The sequence below is a fragment of the Leptosomus discolor genome, chromosome 6 (assembly GCF_034619465.1).
Source record: "Leptosomus discolor isolate bLepDis1 chromosome 6, bLepDis1.hap2, whole genome shotgun sequence".
NCBI classification, from domain to species: Eukaryota; Metazoa; Chordata; class Aves; order Leptosomiformes; family Leptosomidae; genus Leptosomus; species Leptosomus discolor.
Window position 1 is genome coordinate 45103513 of NC_141396.1, and position 19255 is coordinate 45122767.

General features: G+C 42.1%; 1 protein-coding gene across 1 annotated transcript; it reads right to left on the minus strand.

Annotated features, from left to right (window-relative positions):
- Window positions 1–5057: 5057 nt before the first annotated feature.
- Window positions 5058–17482, minus strand: HACD1 (3-hydroxyacyl-CoA dehydratase 1). The gene is made up of 7 exons (XM_086466790.1): window positions 17331–17482; window positions 13320–13437; window positions 12090–12108; window positions 11920–12008; window positions 9139–9260; window positions 6617–6795; window positions 5058–5140 (listed from the first exon to the last, which is right to left on the minus strand). Exons 1-7 carry the CDS (start codon window positions 17456–17458, stop codon window positions 5058–5060), a joined length of 738 nt encoding a protein of 245 aa, XP_086322916.1. The 5' UTR covers window positions 17459–17482.
- Window positions 17483–19255: the final 1773 nt, after the last annotated feature.

Below are 19255 nucleotides of genomic sequence, written 5' to 3' on the forward strand. Positions count from 1 at the left end.
ACGGCAAGTTCCTATGAGAGGGCTGGAGCTTCCCAACATCCAGGCTCTCTACCGGTTGGCCTGGTACAGCCTGAAGTTCACTTGTCAGACTTACTCACTTCTGTGACCTGAGAGTCTGGCAGACAGGTCTTCTCAATCTGAGAAGTCATAAGGACGAATCACTCCCTGATGCCTTCGATCCTACCGAAGGCACTCCAGACCCCCAGAGCAGCACCAGCGGCTGCAGTACTAGGCACCAACCCAGGGGTACTGCTCACTGCTACGGTGTGCTGTCACGAAAGTGAGTTTAAGGAGCTAGCCTCGGCAAACGTTAACCCGCCACTTTAACCACCTTGCGAAGCGTAGCAGGCACTAACCATCCTGCAACTCACTTGAGCAAGAGAACACCGAGCTTTGCAGAAACACGAGGTGTTTCTTTCTTAAACAGTCATTGCAACAAACATAGAATAAAACATTTTAATGGGCTACAGTTAATCAACTATAAAAAGCATATGTTCAGCACGAATCTAAATTGTAAACTCGTAATAAATAACACAGTATCTCTGAGCACATTTTAAAATACATGTTACAAAATAAATTTAATTTTCAGAAAAGCTTTCAGCCTTTTTGTTCAAAATCACATTTAATCAATCCTTTAAACAACTGCAGTCAGTTTGCCTGCCTGAAAATTTTGATTTATGAAGCCCTCCTGCTCAGTGCAGAACACTTGTATTAACTTCCCTTCCTCTTTTTTTTTTTTCCCCTAAGGCAGATTAAGTAAGAGCTGAATTCACAAAAACTGTTAATGTAGCAACTACCTTGAATTACAATTTATTGTAATGGTTGTAATTTGGTTTTCATTCTAGTTTATTTAGTAATCATATAAATATCCAGATGTCCACTAAAGTAAGCTACTGCGAAGACTGCAAGTACCACAGTGAGAGCAGTAGCCAGACCCAGATTTAAAATGCACATACTCCTTTCTGGGTAAGAAGAGGCAGGTTCCCTCTGGTCACGGAAATGGTCTCCATGCACCTCTCTGCTAACCAGTCATTGCAATCTGCCCATTAACAGGAGCCTGGCTGAATGTTACATTCAATGGGAACTGGAAGCAGCACAGTGCACCATTTCTCCAAGGCTGTTAATTTTGAACACTCTCTACTGAGGGCAGTGTGACACAGCTGTCTTGGCGGACCAGCATTTCAAGAAACAGAGGCTTACACAGACAGTAGTAAGACAGCCGAGTGTAGAAAGAAAAGCCCTTTCTGTAACGCACCCTTTGCACACAGAGACCCTCCCAGCTGACCGCGTGAGCTCCCTGAGCAGAAGCTATCAGCGCACGCTGAGCGTCCCCTTGCCTCGCCACCTCCGCATGAGGTGAGAGAAATGACGCCTGTCAACAACTGCTCACAACAGCCTCAGTGACCCTCTTGGGAGCTACTGAAGCAGATGCAATTTCTCAGCGTCATATTCCTTTGTACTGCCCGTGCCCTGAGGCCAGGATCTGGCCTCTAGACATTCTGGGCAGAGCTGTGCAACAAGGTGGTGCACCCATTCTGTCCCGGAATGGCTTTTCCCAGTGGAACAGTGTGTGAGAGTTGGGGGGGAACCTCAAGAAATCCAAGTGCTTCCAGCTGGAGTTTATAAAAAGGACGGTGTGTTTGTTACTCCCAACAGCAGGAAATGTCACCTGATGAATAGGAATCTCCTTCCAAATGCCAATTCCTCGTATCGTCATTAAAAAAAGCTTCATAAGATCACATTAATCCATTCCAGAAGGCACACATAGCACAAGTTAGAAAACACCTTTATACAAACAATTTGTTAAAGACTACATCAAAACACTAAAGACACTGATGTTTGAATACATTCCTAATCTTTCATAAACAGGAGGATTTTAATGCTTTAGAAAACTAGGCATACTGCAGAGAGGAAGTCAAAACAGGAGTCAAAAAGAAGTTGGAAAGAGAGCACCATATGAAAATCACACTTAACTCGTCACGTTCATTTAACAAGCTAATGAAATGTTTCCCGATGTTATATTTAAGTAAGCCATCTAGGATAAAATCCTGGCCCATCTGAAGTCAATGGTACGAGGATTTTACCTGCAATTCTCACTATCTTTGAGAAGATGTTAAAACAAAAAGTATACATTGAGGCTTCAGGGAAAGGCTTCAAACAAAGAAGAGGAAGAAAAGAATGTGTTGGGGTTTTTTTTTAAAGTGCATGCCATGTAAACTTATCTACATGGCAATCTCTCTGGCCTATGAAACATCGAATGCAACACTGTAAGTAATTTTTAGCTTTTTTAAAAAATTCATCTGTCATTTAGCAAGACTCTTCTGTAGCTGTAAATCACTCTCAAAATTGTACCATTACCTTGTACACTGCTGCTTTATGAAAGTGTAAACCCCAGGTTTTAGCAAACAGTGCTGTATATTTTCGTGTCCTATGTACAAAGGGATATAAAAATAACTCCTTGATTGACATGTGATAACATCCTTAGGCCACAAAGAAAACAAACATAATACAGTATTACAGCCCAGGTATTCCTTTTATTACAGGAATAGTATCTGTGGGATACATCATCCGATCAAGGATTTCAAAAGCACACCCTTAAAGTAGCCAGTGCATTTTTAATGAATTGATAGCTATGGTCTTCAGTGAGCTGCCCTGACAGTGAAAAAAGAGACAGAGAGCTTAATCTAATTTAGTCACTCATACTTCATCACACTCTTCTGCTGGCTAACTGAGAAATATTTCTAAAAACTGCCACGATGTTCCTCACAATCAAAAAGCAAGTGAGGTTTATAAAACAGTACTGTAAGAACTTTGGACAAATACAACTGCTAGTCTGGACATGTGTACCACAACTATTTCATGATTCAGTGCTGTAAATGTAGTTAATTATTTTAAACTTCTAATAATTTTAGCTACATATAAAAGAGAGAAGTAGTAAGTTAAATTATAGCACCTTGCACGAAATTTGTTCTAAAAAATACAAAGATTACACCTTTCAAAATTGTAAGAAATACAACTATTCTATCTCAAGTCCACTATGCACCTGTCATTTAAAAGGAAATTGATTTACATGTAATGAAGACGTGCAAATATCACAAATTTAAGGCACAAAATGGAATTTGAAAGTTAGGGATGCAGTAAATCCTTGCTTTTTCACCGAATTACCTGATATGCCAGAATAAGTTGTACCCACCATTTTCAAAAAAGCTGTATTATCATAGAATCATTGAAGCTAAAAATGGAAACTGCCCATTCAAGCATGTGGTTCAAACTCTTGCCAAAGGAGGATTATTTTCCACTATTGCATTACACTGAACTTAAAACCTTCCAAGAAATTGTATGCATTGCTAAGCACTACTATGTCATTCCATAACGTAACTGACCTCATTGGTAGGATCTTTCTCCTGATATTCATTGGGTACCTACCTTGTTTTGAATTTATATAAACAGTTCTAGTTACACCTTCGTACTTAGAAAGCCTCTTCCTTTACAGGTATTTGTCATGTACCAAAAAATTACACATACTTAATGACTCAATCTTTCCGACTTCTTTCTCCCTTCAACTAATTTTGTTACTGTTCTCTGACTTTTCAAATGATTGGCTCAATTCCTCACCCCTGCAGTACCCAAAATATAAGACCGTACTCCAGAAATTACTTCAGCAATCACCAGGAGTATTCTGATTTCCAGCTGTCTGATGCAGCTTTTCTGCATACATACTCTTGACATTAGTGATCACAGAACCACAGAATAGTTTGGGCTGGAAGGGACCTTTAAAGTTGTCCAGCCCAACCCCCTGCAATGAGCAGGGACACCTTTAGCCAGATCAGGTTGCTCACAGCCCCGCGCAACCTGGTCTTGAATGTTCCCAGGGATGGGGCTTCTACCACCTCTCTGGGCAGCCTGTGCCAGTGCTTCACCACCCTCACTGTAAAAAACTTCTTCCTTACATCTGGCGTAAATCTGCCCTCTTTTAGTTTAAAACCCTTACTCCTTGTCCTATCGCAACAGGCCCTGCTAAAAAGACTGCCCCCACCTTCCGTATAGAAGCCACTTTGTTGTCTACGTTATCAAGGCTTCTCACTACAGTATTACATTTCAGTCTTCTCTCTCTCTCACTAAGAGAGAGCTTCCTCAAACAATGCACAATGGGATTATTAAAAGCACAATTTATATTTTAAGATGCTATTTCAAATATATTTTATCCCACTTTGCTATTTATAAGTGAAATATCTTGCTATAGCTACAGTTTCTAAATGCAATACCATATTTTTTCTGCATATGCAATTAAATGTAGAATAGGAAACATGCTGACAATCAGTCTTCCTCTGCAAATGAATCCCATTCCAGCCACTGATCAGAGAAAGGTAGGCACATCAAGTCTACTCCTCAGCACAAACTTTTAACCAGTTCATATTATATCTATTATTTTACCTAACTTTAAAATTACAAATGAAAATACAGAGATATCTAAATTTGCAGTGACAACCAAGAATTCAGCTCCTTTCAAAAGTCATTCTGGGATTCTACAGTGTGATCCTGCGATTCAAAGAATGTTGAACAACGTGCTAACAGTACTTATAACTGGAAAGGTATTATTTGATATAAAGCTTAAGTAACACTTAAGCCACCCAGTCTATGAAAAACATCATTACCTAATTTATGCTCTGTTTTCCAGAAGACTCACTTTCAGCACAACTTATCAACTCTCCGTCTGTTCCTGGTGAGAACTACAGGTCATAACAGAACTTTCGGAATAGAAAGCACAGTCACAGTAGCCAACTATTCTCAATTCTTAAAGCTATTTGTTAACCTATTGAAAATAAGAAAATAATTTGTCTGAAGAAATAAACAATTAAAAAGCAAAGTGAAACCAACGATCAAAAGGTAAGTCTGAAGATATATTAATTGTAAAAATAATACAGTCCATGCTATTTTAGGCACAGTTGTTTATTCTTGTTCCATGCTTTAGAACTTGGACTCAGGAAAATCACAGGAACTTTTGGTTTTTTACCCTCTTTTTTTCCACTAAAAGCACCATAGTTACGCGGCTTGATTCAATCGTCCTTTTCCACAATCACTTCTCCATGAAGCACCCTTCTTCTCTGCCGCAGCATGTGGAAGTAGAGTTGTGGAAACACTTGATCAAAGCATAAAAGCAAGCAAATTAGATGAAAAAATTCAACAGATCACATAACGGAAAAATACCACTTTGCAGAATGATGACCTGAGGAAAAATTATGGCACACAGTGCTGCAGTTGGTTAAGGTAAATAATAGCAGCTCATGAATATGGCAGTGAATTACAAACCAGTAATTACTCAAAAGTCAGACAAGGCCCCCTGAATGCATACCTTGTGTTCAAGGAACTTCCCTTCAACGCTTTCTTTGCATAAACAGGACTCAACCACTTTCTGGCAGTGCCTGAAGTCTCCAAATCTTTGCTAAGGTAAGCACGTTTGAATTAAGACTTCGAGGAGGACACAAATTTAACCTACTTGTTTTAAGTCTGAAGTGAGGAGCTCACTCTCTCCTGGCCCTCTGTAATCTATTATTTCACTGTTCTGCTGATACATTTGATCCTTACATTTAAATGGACAGAAAGTTGGATTTATTCTTGAAGCAATGTTATATAAACAATTGTAAAACCGTTAGTAAATTATGGTAGCTTAGGACACCTCTTACTCATATAAATCTCTCTCATTGGCCTTGATGATTTGTCATGACAAAAAAATTACACAGTGTACGTGCATACTGTGCAAGTCCATGTTTAAGGTCAACTTCTTAAATGAATACCTTTTATGGATGCAGATCACAGACCCAGTTTTCCTGCTTCTCAATGCCTCACCCCAATCTCTCACCTTGTTTCTAGCCTCATCATCCAGACTATCTAAAATATTCTACTTGTCTAGTTTGGTCTAGCCCCGTCTATGGTGCTATATCTGAATCAGGTTGCCTTCTCCTTGTCTAGACTGCTTAGGTACCAGTGGAAATGACACTGGAAGTGAAAGACAGACAGTCTCTCTAACCTTAGCTCTGGTTAGCCAATTGATCTGTGGCTTCTGGTATCCAGAAGTACCAGGACAATCTGATTAAACCAGGGCCTGAAGTACATGCAGAGAGGATTGGGGGTTGGATTTCTGTGAAAACTAAATCTTGGAGAATATTGCTTCAAGTTTTTCCTGAGCATGCTCAAATGGTGATTTTCAGAGGTGACACATAAACGGTTATTAATAGCAACAAAAGCAAGGCAAATCTCTGGCACAACTTGCAGCACAATTTTTAAGCCATTGCTTCAAAGTGGCAGAGGCACTAGAAATTCTCAGCAACACAGTTACAGACATTTCTGTGCGTAAGCAAAAAGTTCCTTTACTTTGTCTAAGGCTTAGAAATGCTTTTAGCATTTTCACTGAATTTTTTAAGACAGCTTATGTTCTGAGGCAGATAACAGGATGGAAAATTTCAGTCTAACCAATTAAAGCACAGCAAACCTTGGAACAACAGAAAGCAGGCTTTGACAGTAGAAAGCATTCAGCAAATTCAACGACAGGCAGTGTTTCCAGCATAACTGATAATTGATTATTATGTTAGCATTACTACAGTTAAGTAATACTTACATGGCACATAGGAGAGCATGACAATAATAAGGAAGTAATAGTAGTCAAAGGAGACATTGTATTTGTTGGGAAGTCTCAGTGAAAACATTCCTGTTTTCTTCACATAGGGTAAAGCAGCATATATGGTTAGCAGTTCACCTGCAACTCCAGCAGGATACAAAATGATAAAAAAGTTGTACCTGCATTAAAAAAAAAACACCTCGTGAGAAACACCCCATGAATTTAAAATTTCCTCTTGCTATTATTAGTGGCACAGCAATGTATTACAGTAGTTCCTGTACCAAAATCAAGGACCACATCCTGACTTGGCACAGACTACCAGTTTGTTACTTTGGATAGCATTGCTTAGGTTTACAGAGAATGCATTCCTCAGTCCTTTTATTTGAAAACAGTGAAGTATCAGAATGTTTCTATGACTTTCTAATACTAAAGAGTAGAAAATTCCTCAAATTCATAGTCTCCAATGATGACTTTTTTTAAATTTACTGATCTTGCTCCTGTTGTCACCGACAGGATTCAGACCAGGATTGGATCCCAAATTCAGATGATCCTACGTATCTTTGTCACAGTGCACACACACTGGGTCAACTCCGCATATTAGAATTTCTGTGAAGATAATGAAAACATTGAGAAACTTCAGTAGCCTATTTTACACGCTGCCACATGGGAAATCCACCTAATACCACATTTACCACTAATGGAAACGGAAATTTAAAAAAAAAAGAAAATGAGAGCGCCAGAAACTTATCCCATCCATTTTAAAATGGGAAGAAGATGTTCAAATAAAAGGCGAAAGCATTCAGTTTAAAGAAAACGTGGTTTGGATGCCATAGGCCACACAGGTGGTGACTAAACGAAAAACGTAATCACTAGGATTTGGGCTGTCCTTACGCACATGCACGATGGAACAGCTCCCGCCTTCCTGCAGGGAACAGCAACAAAAGCTGTCGCACAGAGAGGAAGGTACAGTGTGCGCTCCATGACCAAAAGGGAGGATATCCAAAGCAGCAGCAGCCCAGCATGAAACCCTCCTAGGAGCAAACGGGCTTAGAGGACTCACAGGTCAGAGACCAGCTTAGGAGAGGTATAAGAAGAAACTGATACCATGACCTACACACAGTTTGTCTCTATGCAGTGGAAAAAAAAACCCAAAGTAAAAATTCTGAACTAAAATTTAGAGCATACCGATTCCGATAACAACACACAGAGAAACCTTTGATGATTTGCTAAAGATATATGCTATAATGATAAGCTAAAGATCAGGAATTTCCAGCTCCCTTGGGGTACTGAACTTATGCCCAGTTTTGATTATCCATAAATCTTGATGGGATATTTCGGACTCTGTGAAAAGATAACAAATTTTCAAATGTTTGTTTATAGTATATTTCACCGTATATGTCTGCTGCGAGAATATCAGTTTTCCCTGTTGTGTATTGGAACTAACAAAATACTGTCATTCCAGACACATTGACTTGATGGCAAAACCTGTATCTGTCAATGTAGTACTTCCCGAACACATTTCCCTTTCTGAAGCCTACATAAAAAAAATAATGAAACTAGACCTGGCTATTTTTAAGTTTGCCACTTAATGCTTAAACATAACCAAGTCTACCACCTTAGTTATTAGCAAAAAGATAATGTATTATAAGAACGGACACAAACATCAGACATATCAAAGAAGTGCATTAGAAGCATCAGAACTGCACTATCTACAAAACAAAAATAAAGGAAAATAAACAAACATACTTTTAAATAAGAGTTGCCTGTGCTGAATGTAGGTTAGGTATTTGCCTTCGAACAGTGTAAGTCTGTCTGTCTTACATGTATTTTTCAAATAATCATAGAATTGTTTAGGTTGGAAAAAACCTTTAAGATAAGAGTCCAACCGTTAGCTCAGCACTGCCAAGTCCACCCCACAACCCCAGAGAACACTACTCTTCCAGCTGAGTCTCCTGACAAACATGCAGTCTCTGTAACACATGTGATCTAATGGCCAACCTTAAGTATGCTCCAAAATCAGAGCAGTTTTGATATGGAACACACTTTTTATGTGGGATAAACTAAGTCAATATTTAGCTTCACTATATGGATATAACCTTCAAAAGCTCCAGTAGAGCAGAACTTCTCATAAAGTAATAATATGCACACAGACTGAGTGACAAGACCTGAAATCCACAAACATGAGCATAGGTGCTTAATTTGGGGCACTGTATTCAAAAGCATTTTAAGAAGTCATACTGTAAGTTAAAAGATGACTCCAAAGATAAAGAAACAAAATGAAAGTAAATGAAAGCAGAGTTCAAACCATGAGACACAGAAAGCAAAGAACAAATCACACCCCAAAATCTCAGCTAATTTTTTTTTAGCATTTTAACAACGATCCCAAGTACAAAAAGCAACCGACTGGCACTCTGCTGTCACATAACCAAAGCTCAAACCTCTGCTCTCCTGTGTGTTAGTTCAGCATGCATGAAACTAACATGCACAGAACCATGAGAAACTCAAGTGCAAGACGTCTCCACCTGGCCCATTTAATGAAGTACGGCAAATGGTTGAGCAGGTTGAATGTGTAGAAGGAATATCGAGTAATCTCTGTCACAGTCCATACAACCAGAAACAGAATAACGCTCTCCTCATTCTGGATCTGCAGAAGTATAAAGAACCAACACTTTCTTCATCCTTAAGCTTCTTTTCTATGTAAACTGCAACAGACTTCTGTTTAAGATATACGGAACAGAACTGACATCTTGTAAAGAAAGAAAATTTTGGCATAAAAGGGATATGCTGAAACCATTACCATGTTCAGTTCTTTATCACATGTATTTATACAGACCTTTTGCAAACTGAGCAACCTTTATCCATTATGCAAATATCAAAATTTAACCCCCCGTAATTAAGCTTATTCCTCTTCTTTATTCTCTACCTGCATTTTCACTATGCTGTCTGTCTCCCTCTTTTATTTATGGTTGATTTATTTTGTTTTCTTACCCCTCCAAACAGCAAGAAGAAAACAATGCTACAGAAGATATGTTCCTTTCATAATCAGTTTTTACCCACGCTGCATTTCACTACTCTGTCTCCTAGACTTCCTCTTACTTTTTACCTCACCGTACAATGCACGGCTCCATGAAACTTTATACAAAGGGAATTGCTTAGTATAATCTACTAACTGGAACTTGGTCGCAGAAGATCAAACTTGACAGACTTCAGGGACCTCTAAGACAGTTAAGGAGTTGGAAGACAGATGGATCACTAAATGAAAAGTGGTTGGTAGATCAGGAACTTCGGGTAAACTCACCCAACAATTCCATTTAAGATTTAAGTTCTGAGTCATTAAACTGCCTCACCGGTAGGTAACACATCTCCATGCTGTTTCAAAACATCGGTTCTTTTTCACTCTAAGTGAACAAACAATCAAAAGTCCCTGAATACAAAGAAGGCACGTGGGGATCTATTAAAAACACCACCTTCTGAGAAGAAGAATTACATGCAAGTAATTTTCTTTTCTTTAAAAAGGGAGGAATTTTGTAATACACTTCCACGCCTGAAGGCTGAAAAGCTCCAGAGATGTCTGTGAAATAAAGTTACACAAGTTTTGTAAAAATTACAAAAAAGGGAAGTGATGTTTTTAAATAAAATGCAACATGGTGACACAGCTTAATACATCTTCAAGATGCTGAAAATCCACAACTCTGTCAAAAGCCAAGAAGAATTGTTAAGCGTTCATGATCTCATAAAATCGCACCCTCAATGTGTCAGTCAAAGAAGAGGCACTTTTAGTGGAAGGATCTTGCCGACACCACAAAAGAAAAGGAGATATAAAAATACTACCAAACTCACAAACAAGTAGCAACAACTGAAGAGCAAAGACATCCAAACAAATAAGCAAAGGTAAAGACAGAATTAGGCTGTTCTTAGCTCCATGGGATTAGAGACAAACGTTGATAACCCAAACTTGGATTCATGTCACAGTGCTACATCCAAGCAGAAGAGCTTTAAATAAGTATGCAGAGAATTCCTATCTGTTGCCTTGCAAATCTCCAGTCAAGTAGAGAGATCTGGGTCTGCCTATTATCACTAACATGCCTCTCACCACCTAAAGTGACCCTGAGCACTCATGCCTATTAAGCAATAACAACGTGAAATACAATCAGACATATATTCAGATATATTTTTTCTTGGACACAGCTTGACCTACTGTACTGGGGATGGAGAAAACAGAAGAAATTACTAGATACGTGAAAGATTTAATCCACTGCAGACAATAACAAAATGGCAAAATGCAGTGCTATATTCCAGCATTCGTGTAAACTTTCAATATAAAAATCTTGTTAATCTTTGAGACATTTTCCCTTAAGGAAAAAAGTACAACACTTACCAAAAAGCCAAACCAAACCGCTGTGAAAAGCCTATTCCATGCTAAGAAAAGCGACAGTAAAGGAAAAGATGGAAGTGTAAGAAACGAGTCTTCCGTGAACTGAAGCACAGGGATGTGACAACTGAGGCAGTGCTACCAGAGCTCCCAGCAGAAAGCCATGTGCCATCTGCCGGTGAGACAGTTTAACGGCTCAGCTTTTCGAGTTTAAAGAAATCCAGGAGCACAGACTCAAAATCTATCACTTAATTCCTACACACCCTTCACAGAAAGCAGACCTCAGAAACTGAACGGAATGTTCTACCTACCAGCTGTAAGCAGTCTGCTCATTTCATTCTATTAAGGAGTCCCTAGACTTACAATAACCACCTACAACCAGGCAAATAAACTATTGTCATTTGCACAGGATCTTGAGTATCACTGTGGCACGCTGGATAACTTGATATATTTTTAATGAAAAAAATGCGGTGTGCATGCCATCAAATGTTAATAGTACCATAACATTAAAATCTTGAGAAGGTTCCTAAAATAAACTGCAAAATCACATCCATGTCTCTCCAGGTAAATACAATTTAAGACGTATTTTCATTTACATTAAATCAGTAAGTGCTAATTTAAGTTTTTGAAAGGGAACCGGTAACACTGTGGTAGATTTGCTAGTAAGTAACAGTCATTGGTCTTGCTTAGGCAGATCACAGCTGGCACGATGCCGACGACAGTGCTGATTCACAGTTAAGACCCAGACTCAATCTCCTGGGTAGAGACGCATAAATTCCACCCTGCAACCCCAGCTTCCAAAATCACACTCAAGTAAGCATTCTCTGAAGGAATGGCATTAATTTTTAAATTGGTCTTCCTTGTGAAATGACAACCGTATTAATAGCTTCTCCTTAAAAACAATCAAAACATGACTTGCTCACGCACATACCTGTTTTATACTATGTGCAATGAACCACACCATGAAGATTCTTGAACTCACTTGGACCCCAGTCACAAGCACAGATGTGCGAACTATTCCTTAAAAAGAGAAACATGTTATCTCTGTTCCACAATTCCTGTTTTAATTAGTCACAGAAGAAACTAAAACAAAGAACTCACCAACTGCACAGTGGACTACCTGTAAATAAAAATAAGTTAGAGGTTACTGATGTACAGTATGTTGCTATCTACACTATAAACATGGCTTTTGATACTAATATAAACCTAGGCTCAATGCTGAAGGAGAACTTTTTTGCCTCCAACCAACAGTCTTTAAAAGAAATGTATGTCAGAGCCCTGGCAACCAATGCTGTGATGGGCTCAGTACCCGATCTGTGCAAACCCACGAAAGAGATTTATTTTCCTAATTAACTGTATATATTACACATTTAGATACTTACAAAGCATTTATTCTTTCAACTAGCAAGCTTCCCTTCCATTATCTCATTCAAAGAAGAATTTTACAGGGCAATGGGGAGGGAGTAATACAAGGGATGCCAAATGCACAGCAATTTAAAAATGTTCTGTATTCATTATGGATAATAACTTTATTATAATTTTGTCAATGATAGCTATGAAGCTTCAGATTTATTGTATTTTCTAGCCAGCAATTTTTATCAAATAAGAGTGCTTTTCATTATTTTGACAGATCTGAGTAGAATTACTTATTGTGAAAGTTTAATAGCATAAAAGCCTACATACAGCTGGCTACATGATTTTAATAGTTGCTTGAACTACAGATGTTGCAAGCAGACAGAGAAAAAAAGTTGAACTGTACATAGGCAGCCTTTGTCGTGCCTGGGAAAGAACTGCAAGTGCTCAATACACCCAGCAGTTTCATTCCACAGATGTACCATAACCTGAGACTGGTAGTGCCTAGTTGGCAAAAGCTGATTTATTCAAAGAACACTTTGCACCACTGCGCAGACCCTGTTGTAAGGGATTAGATGGGGCATATGAATCCAGTCTGGAAATAAGCAGAAGGATAATGAGTCCAGTAAAAGGAATAAGAGGGAAGCTATAATCTCTGGAAAAGGAGACAAGATATCTACTATGCTAGAGGGCTGCTCTGCTGGAATGCCTTCAGAGATTTTGCCTTTTGGGTTAAAGACTCTCAATCACAGCAGTTCCCAGGCAGTATTTAATTTAAAGAAATATTAGAATTAATTTGAAAAAAATGTGCACATTTGTTTCAACTAATTACCTTGCCCCCCAAAAAACCTTCATTCTTAATAAAGTTAAAAGGACCTTAAGTACTAATGTAATATTTTGATATTAAATTCAGGTTAATAATGTGGTTTGCCTATGATACGCAGCATGCAGTAAATCAAACTAATGTTTAAAATTTACCTCAAGCAAAGCAAATGTCTGGAAAAATTTAAGCGTCTTTTGAACGCTTCTGAATAAGCCTCTATGTGTTCCTTTCTGTATATAAAACCGTACCATGGCAATACCTAACACCAGCCACCTACAAAAGAAAGAGAATGGATACATTTCAGATTAGAATTCTAAAAATATCCATCCACCGTAAATAATTTAGTAGAATGTTTTCTTCACAGAGTATCTTTGCTTCCTCAGTCATCGGTGTTCTTAGGAGATTATTAAAAGTATCTTTAGTCATAAATATTATATAACATTAAGTAAACACTACACTCTTTTATCTCTTTACTTGAAAAAGGATAGAGAAGGACTTGTTTACCTTCAGAGGACTGACTCAAATTGAGAGGACCCTCAAAAGCACAAGTCCACCAGACCTTCCACTAGCAGTGACTACATATTTTTACTATTAAACCCTCATGCATCTTTACTGTGAGTTACTGTTATTTGAAAACACATGATGAACTCGGCACTGAAGCCATCGGTTTGTGTCACAGGTTTGTATAAGGAACTTATGTACATCATTTTTACATTTTTCATAGTCCCTCACCTCCTAACTTTCAGAACTGACTAGTGATCTGAATGCTTCTGTTGGCAATTGTCCACATGAAGTGATCATTACGATTCAGTTTTCAAAAGTGCTAAGAAGAGATCTTTGAAAATCAGACTCCAAAGTGCTGAAAGATGGGGGCTCTATGCTCCTGGCTTCCAGAGGCAGGTATACCTGGCTAGCACATTCGATGGCATTGGCTAATTTTTTGATATTTTTTTAAGGAAACTGAACAATGACACCAGCTGATAACACTTCCAATGTAAAAGAAACTGATGGTATCTTTTAATCAAACTGAAATTTTAATCAAACTTAAATTGAGATCTCAAAAGGAAACTGAGACTGTGGTGGGGTGATTCCCACCACCCAGTCCAGACCCAGCACAGTAACCCAAGGCATGTGAAATTCCTTCCCCATAACTAACCCACATTTATATATTTAAAATTTTCAAAATAGTGCACTATAGGTTCCACCCTTAATGCACAGCTATACCACATTCTTACAAACATCATGCTAGCAAGATGCCTTGAAGCTTCAGGTTTCAATCCACAAAGACTAAAAAAGTACAAAAATTCTTTCATATAGACTTATGGGCATAACCAGAGCTACGGATGGCCATTCTGAGAGTTAAAATACAAAAACTACAGTAATTTTAGCTTAACTTCTTGTCTGGTGATAAGGGGAACAATTAATCCTTTCATTCTACACAAAGCCAGAGCACACAAGCTGTACAGAGATGTGAGCTCTGGCTAAGGAAGGGCCCAAGAGATAAAGCAGAGGGGTCTGAGAAATACTCAGAAGCGGATTCAGAGAGCATACAAACATTATTTACACAAACATTTGGATAAGTATTTAACACACCTCCTGTTCTTATACTCCTCCCTAAGCACAGAGTATTGGCTAACATTGGAAACGGGGTATCAGGAAACACTGATCTTTGGTCAGACCCGTTACGTGCTGTAGTGGCACGAGTCGCATGGATCGTGACAGCTCTGTTCGCCTCGGATGGCACGTACTTCAGTATCAGCCCCTTAACTCTTACACGCGGTGCCTGCTGCTATGCAGTTACTTGGCGTGGCCCATTCCAACACTTCACAACAGCATTTCAAACTCACTCAGAGTTAGTCAGGCTTCCCCACACGGCAGGAATTATTCCCCTCTTTGAGCCCTTCTACTTTAAGCCCATGAATCCAACTTTCCAGAGCTCAAAAATCTGCCTGCACAAGCGTTACCCAGATTTTATAACAGATGAGTGCATCAATTTGAGGTTGTCTCCCACCACCGTGGAAACAAGGAATGTATCACTGGCAGTCCTTCACAGTAAAGCTGCCCTGTTTTATAGTGAAGTGTTTGACAAGAGCAAGGTGACAGTCAGCTTACATCCAGTTGGCAGGACGCATGGGGACAGCAACAGCTCTGTTCTAGCCCTACACTGAGAAGTCATAACACATCTAATCTAACAAGGCATTTTCTGCATCTCATTCTGGAACAAAAGGATTGCAGAGAGAAGTAATGGACCACACTCAGAAGCAAAGACTGCAAATACCTTTTTCTTAAAACAAATTTTTACTTGGACATAAATTTCTGTAGATCAATTTATTTAGCTGTCAGTGGCTTTGGACCTCAGGAAAGCCCTTATACTGAGCATTGCAAAACACCAGAAAATGAAAAACACTTTCTGTAATAAAGTAGCATTTCCAGTAAGATTGGGTTCTGATCTGTAATTTTAGTCCCTTAAACCTTTGTTAGAAAGACAGATACACCACGGTTTTTTATTAGAATGGTTGTTAACACACAATTATGTATTAGTTTGCTAGAACTCTAGAAACACTGCTGTCTGGACAAATGGACAAATATACTGTTCTATTCATCCTGTGTAGTGCCCCTGTTAAGTATTGCTCTATTTCAACTGTTTATTTTTCTCTTAAATTGTATCTGTGAATATAAGAATTTATTCCTATCTCTTATTTCTCTGTTTCCACATAAAATATGCAACTTTATATGTCTTAATCCCTTTTGATATTAATGGAGGATAGCAGAGAAGGAAGTGGGAAATACTGAATCAGCACCTAAGGTCAAAACTAATATGGTTCGATAATCTTCTACAGACATATAAAAGTCAGTGGCATGAGTCAGGGTTCATTAGCAAATTCACACATGGAGCAACCGAGGCTGGGAATTCAATTAGGCAACATTAACCTGCCAGCTAGAAAAAAATTACATTGTGTAAAACCACTTTTTAAAAGGTGCTGCTGCAGTAGATGAACAGACTTGAATACACGTTTGAGATTCACAGCTGCTAGCGAGAAGAAAGCCATTACGATCATGTTCCTGGCTTTCTGCATCAGTGCTTGAACTCCTGCTTCAACTACAGCGTATCGGTTTTGCTCTACAGGATTCAAATGGCAGAGTTCACCCACTGGTAACTAAGGTAAAACTGTTCTCGTGATGAATGTCAGCCTAGGAGTTATAATTCTGTTCATTCCTAGTTTTCTTTTAAGCATGTGGAAATTAACAGGGTTGGGGTTTTCTTTCCCCAAGAGTCAGAGAAGAGGACAAATTTTCAAGAAGTGAAAATATGTGCTTCAAGCACTAACGACATAAACCTGAGCGCTCTTATGATCCGTTATTCAAAATAACTACCCACTTTCCGCAAAGCACCGCAGTACGGAGCATCAGCTCAAACGAGCCCCGTGGGTAACTGCAGCTCTCTTCCCCCTGCTCATCACTAAACGCCGCTGAGGACCACGCTGGGCTTTGGAAACTTTTGCCTCGCAGGGAGCCGGTGCGAGCTCTGCTCGCCGAGACCCGCGGCTGGCCGACCCGAACGGGCCGCCCCATACGGCAACGCGGGCGGGAGCCAGCCGAGCCGGCCGCAGGCGGGCACCGCCGCCCCGGACAGCTCGCCCCGCGCCCCCCGCCGCCCCCTCAGCGCCCGGGACCGCCGCCTTGAAAGCCCTGGCGGCACCGAGAGGCGCTTCCGTCCCGCCGCGGCCGGCAGCCCCCTCCCGCCCAGGCGCGGGGGGCCGCGGGGGCCGGCCGGCGGCGGGCGGGCGGGCGGGCGGGCGGCAGCGGAGGGGCGGCGGCTGTGTCGGGGGACGCGGCCTGTGCGGCATCCCCGCCCGGCATTCCTGGCCCGGCTATACTTAACCTCCGCGGCGGGCTCGGGGTGACGCGCTGGCGGCTGGCAGCGCTGCACCGTATTAGGCAATGCCCGGCAGGCACGGGCTAGCCCCGCTGCCGGAGGCTGCCCTGCGCCCCCGGCTCTCACACCCGGCTGCCCCGCGGCCCTGCCAGCCCACCGGGTCTCCGCCTTGCCTCGGCCGAGCCGCGCCCGGCTCCCGCCGCTCCGCGCTGCCGCCCCGCCCGGCTGCGGCTCCGCGCCCCGCTGAGGCGCCGCGCTGCCGGCCCACGGCGCGACAGCGCCCGCTTACCCCGCGGTCATGGCGACGTTGTAGAAGATGAGCCAGGCCGTGGCCAGTGCGCCCAGCCTCCTCCTCTTGCCATTCTCCTTCTCCTCCACCGCGCCGTTGCCGCCTCCGTCCTCCTCGCTGGACGCCATGGTTCCCGCCGGCCGGGGCGCGGGAGGCGCACACGGCGGGGAGGAGGGGCTCCCTCCGCGGAGGGGCTGAGGCCGCGCTGACAGCCGGACCTCGCGCTGTCTCTCACCCCATCTGTCTTCCTCCGGGGCCGCTGCCCGCCGCCAGCTGCTCACATGGCGCGGCGCGCTCCTCCCTCCGCCCCGCAGGGGCTCCCCGCGGCACGCCAGACCCTCCGGGGGCGGCGCGGCTCGGCCCCCGGGGCGGGCAGGGCCGCGGCCCCCGGGCGGGGCGGGGAGGCCCTGGCGGCAGCCCTCACGGGGGTCCCCCGGCGGGCAGGGCCCCCGCCCTCGCACGCGGCCCCCGGGCGTCCTCCCGCGTGAGGAAGCCCCGTGGGGGTTGGTGCCGTTGCCGGTGGCCTTGGGGCGAAAGCGGCGGGCGTAGCCCACCCCAGCAAAAGCGGCAGAAAATACCACAGCTCCTGGAAACACAAGGGTGTGTGTCTGAGGCTGGACGTCGGGGAGTGCGGTCAGAGACCGACTGTTGGGAACATGCCCATGCCCCACCACAGAGGCCCAACAGCCACTGCCGGGGTGACCTCGGGGAGAGGAGACCTTCCAGTCTGGTGGGTCTCCATAAATGCCACCCTCAACACACACAGAAGACTGAGGCCCACACCTGAGAGGGGAGGGTATTTCTTGCCAGGGCCTGAGGAGAACCCAGCTGGCAGACTGAGGGGTGATGTTTGAATGCACGTGTTGCCTTGTAAGCCTGCTCCCGGCACACACGCCAGCATAGGGAGCATGCCTGGGATGAGCTCTGGAAGAGGGGGCAGCCTCAGCTGGAGCTGTACTGGCGTGACAAAGGTCCAGGCTGCACCTGCTGTTCTGACACCTGGCTTGGTCTGTGCTCACCTGGGGATGCCATGCACTGCTTTGGGCAGCATACATGTAGCCGCGGGCTCCTCATGTCCACAGCTAAGCATGGTGACCATGGCCACTCAGCCCAAACACCTCGAACACAGGCATATACAGACAGAAAAATTCCCAAAGTGGGTCAGGATATATCTTTGAAATGCTACTTTTTCAGCCCTACCTCCTTTGGGATGGGGTAGGCCATCTCAATGCTGAAAACACCTAGTTGGTCTCCATTCATGGGCCTTCAGGTAAAAGATATGTAGACATGCCTCGCTCTCTCTCCCTCTCCTCACCAAAGCACACAAGCAGATGTTCAGCTTTCAGCCTCAAACTACACACACCCACTGGCAACAGCAAATGTATGTGCGTGCAAAATGAGGAGTTAGCAGAACAGCACCATGTATATGGTGCTAGTAAGATTATAGTAAGTACTGATACTGTATATACACAGATGCCTTTTCTCTTCAGCAGTCATAACTATAACCCAATTTGGGCATCCTATAGCTAAAAAATCTAGTCAAAAGAATTTATACGCAGGATTGAACAGCCTAATTCAGAAGTTTTTGCCAACCTCGGGCTTCAGACGAAAGTGCAAGAAGCTACGTTGTGGGCAAATATGGGATAATCTGAGACTAAATTTCATGTCAATATCTCAGTTCTAAATTGGTTTAAACTCTGTAGCTTTCCAAAATATTTTCTATATTTACTATTTTAATTCTGGGTATTCCTGCTATCTTATACCTTTTTTCCGCTCAAATTTCACCTCTGTCTTCAAACCTTTCTAGCTTCTTGGCTTTGCCAATGCAGTGGTGAAATGGGTATCACAAATGAACCTCGTACCATGTGTGAAGTGTTTTGTGTCTCATCTGAATTTGCCAGCTTGTGACTTCATTAACTGACGAA

Excerpts from the sequence above, each read along its gene's own strand:
- HACD1 (XM_086466790.1), bottom strand. The coding sequence starts at position 17,458 with ATGGCGTCCAGCGAGGAGGACGGAGGCGGCAACGGCGCGGTGGAGGAG. Across the intron at positions 13,438-17,330 it reads AACGTCGCCATGACCGCGGG|GTGGCTGGTGTTAGGTATTG; the intron begins GTAAGCGGGCGC and ends TTTCTTTTGTAG. Across the intron at positions 5,141-6,616 it reads CATGCTCTCCTATGTGCCAT|TGTTTCCACAACTCTACTTC; the intron begins GTAAGTATTACT and ends GCTTTGATCAAG.